Source organism: Cucurbita pepo, unplaced genomic scaffold (genome assembly GCF_002806865.2).
Source record: "Cucurbita pepo subsp. pepo cultivar mu-cu-16 unplaced genomic scaffold, ASM280686v2 Cp4.1_scaffold003064, whole genome shotgun sequence".
NCBI classification, from domain to species: Eukaryota; Viridiplantae; Streptophyta; class Magnoliopsida; order Cucurbitales; family Cucurbitaceae; genus Cucurbita; species Cucurbita pepo.
Genome location: NW_019649084.1, coordinates 1 through 1,353, shown reverse-complemented (window position 1 = coordinate 1,353; position 1,353 = coordinate 1). Strand labels below are relative to the sequence as shown.

The following is a 1,353-nucleotide window of genomic DNA, read 5'->3' as shown; positions in this document are numbered from 1 at the left end:
ACTATAACTTCCTTAAACAATGATATTTTATGTCCTTATCACCAACCCAAATTAATAATACTAATCATACAAATAATTACCACTAAAAAATTGATTATAGTCTTTGTTCTTATTCCAATCAAAGCTGTAGGATCGATGCAGCTCCCTTATTCTCCTTGTATTTATACAATTTGACCTCAAACCCATATTTTCAATTCTCTCTCAACATGTTTTCCAACTTCTGATCCTCTTTTCACTGTAATTCTGTCTCAAAACCCTTGAAGATCAGGCTCCCAGCTGGTTCGGAGAGATTTTCGAGTCGCTCGAGTCGATCAAACACGGTCGATAAGTATTCGAGGCAGTTACAAATTTTGTTAATCAAATGGAGAGAGGTTGGTTGAGGAAGAGACGATGAAGGGAGGACTTTATAATTGGCTGATTATCCTCATATTCGTGCACCCAACTACGGCACAAGAGGGTTAGTGTATTTGGTTAATTGGAACTAATTTAATTAGTCATGTTATGAATTCTTTTTTAAGCTTATACATTACATAAGTTAGCCTAATTTCTTGTAATTAGCTTACCTTTTCAATTCATGATGCTGATTTTTGGGAGATTCATGGGTTTTAGTTTGATTTGTTGGATGCATAAACCCATAAAGAGATGATATTCAAATGAGTTTAGCTGTTGACTTGATGCACATCCAGATCCATATATACTTATTTGAACCCAAGATCGAATTAGTTCATAGCTAACGATTTATGTCCGATTCGAGATAACCCGTTTCGTAATTTTTGAAAATTGTGTTCGTTTTCTCGTGTTGAGTCTAAGCAATGATGATGCAGGTTTTGTGAGCCTAGCATGCTGTGCAGATTCAAACTTCAAGGACACAAACACAAGCATTGATTGGGCACAAGATTCCCAGTGGTTGGGAAGTTCATCAAGCTGCAAAAACATAAGCAGCAATGGGAAAGCTCGAATCTTTGGCATGGACATGGGGAAGAGAGCTTGCTACCATTTAAGCACTGTGGAAGGGCAGGAATATGTGATAAGGGGCACGTTTCTTGCGGCTGCCGGGGGCTCATCCTTTCGTGTTTATATTGGGAGTACCCTTCTGGGTTTGGTGGGGTCGTTCCAGGACTCGGTGGTTGAAGGAAGCTTCAGAGCTAAAAGGAGCTATGAAGAGTTTTGCTTGGACAAGGATAAGGGACAGCCTTTTATATCCTTTCTTGAGCTTCGAAGGCTTCATGATTTTAGATATCTCAACCCCTTTCCTTCTCACATTCTCAAATTGATTGCCAGAGTTAATGTTGGGGTATCCACACCATTGGAGATCAGGTTCTTTCATATTTTTAAATTCTATGTATAATAAAT

The 1,353-nt window shown here is 38.5% G+C and overlaps 1 protein-coding gene across 1 annotated transcript; it reads left to right on the top strand.

Moving 5' to 3' along the window:
- Window positions 1-113: 113 nt before the first annotated feature.
- Window positions 114-1,317, top strand: LOC111786853 (nodulation receptor kinase-like; the record flags this gene model as incomplete). The annotated part of the gene is made up of 2 exons (XM_023667063.1): window positions 114-457; window positions 825-1,317. Coding segments are annotated over exons 1-2 (560 nt in total), but the record flags the coding sequence as incomplete, so codon positions are not given.
- Window positions 1,318-1,353: the final 36 nt, after the last annotated feature.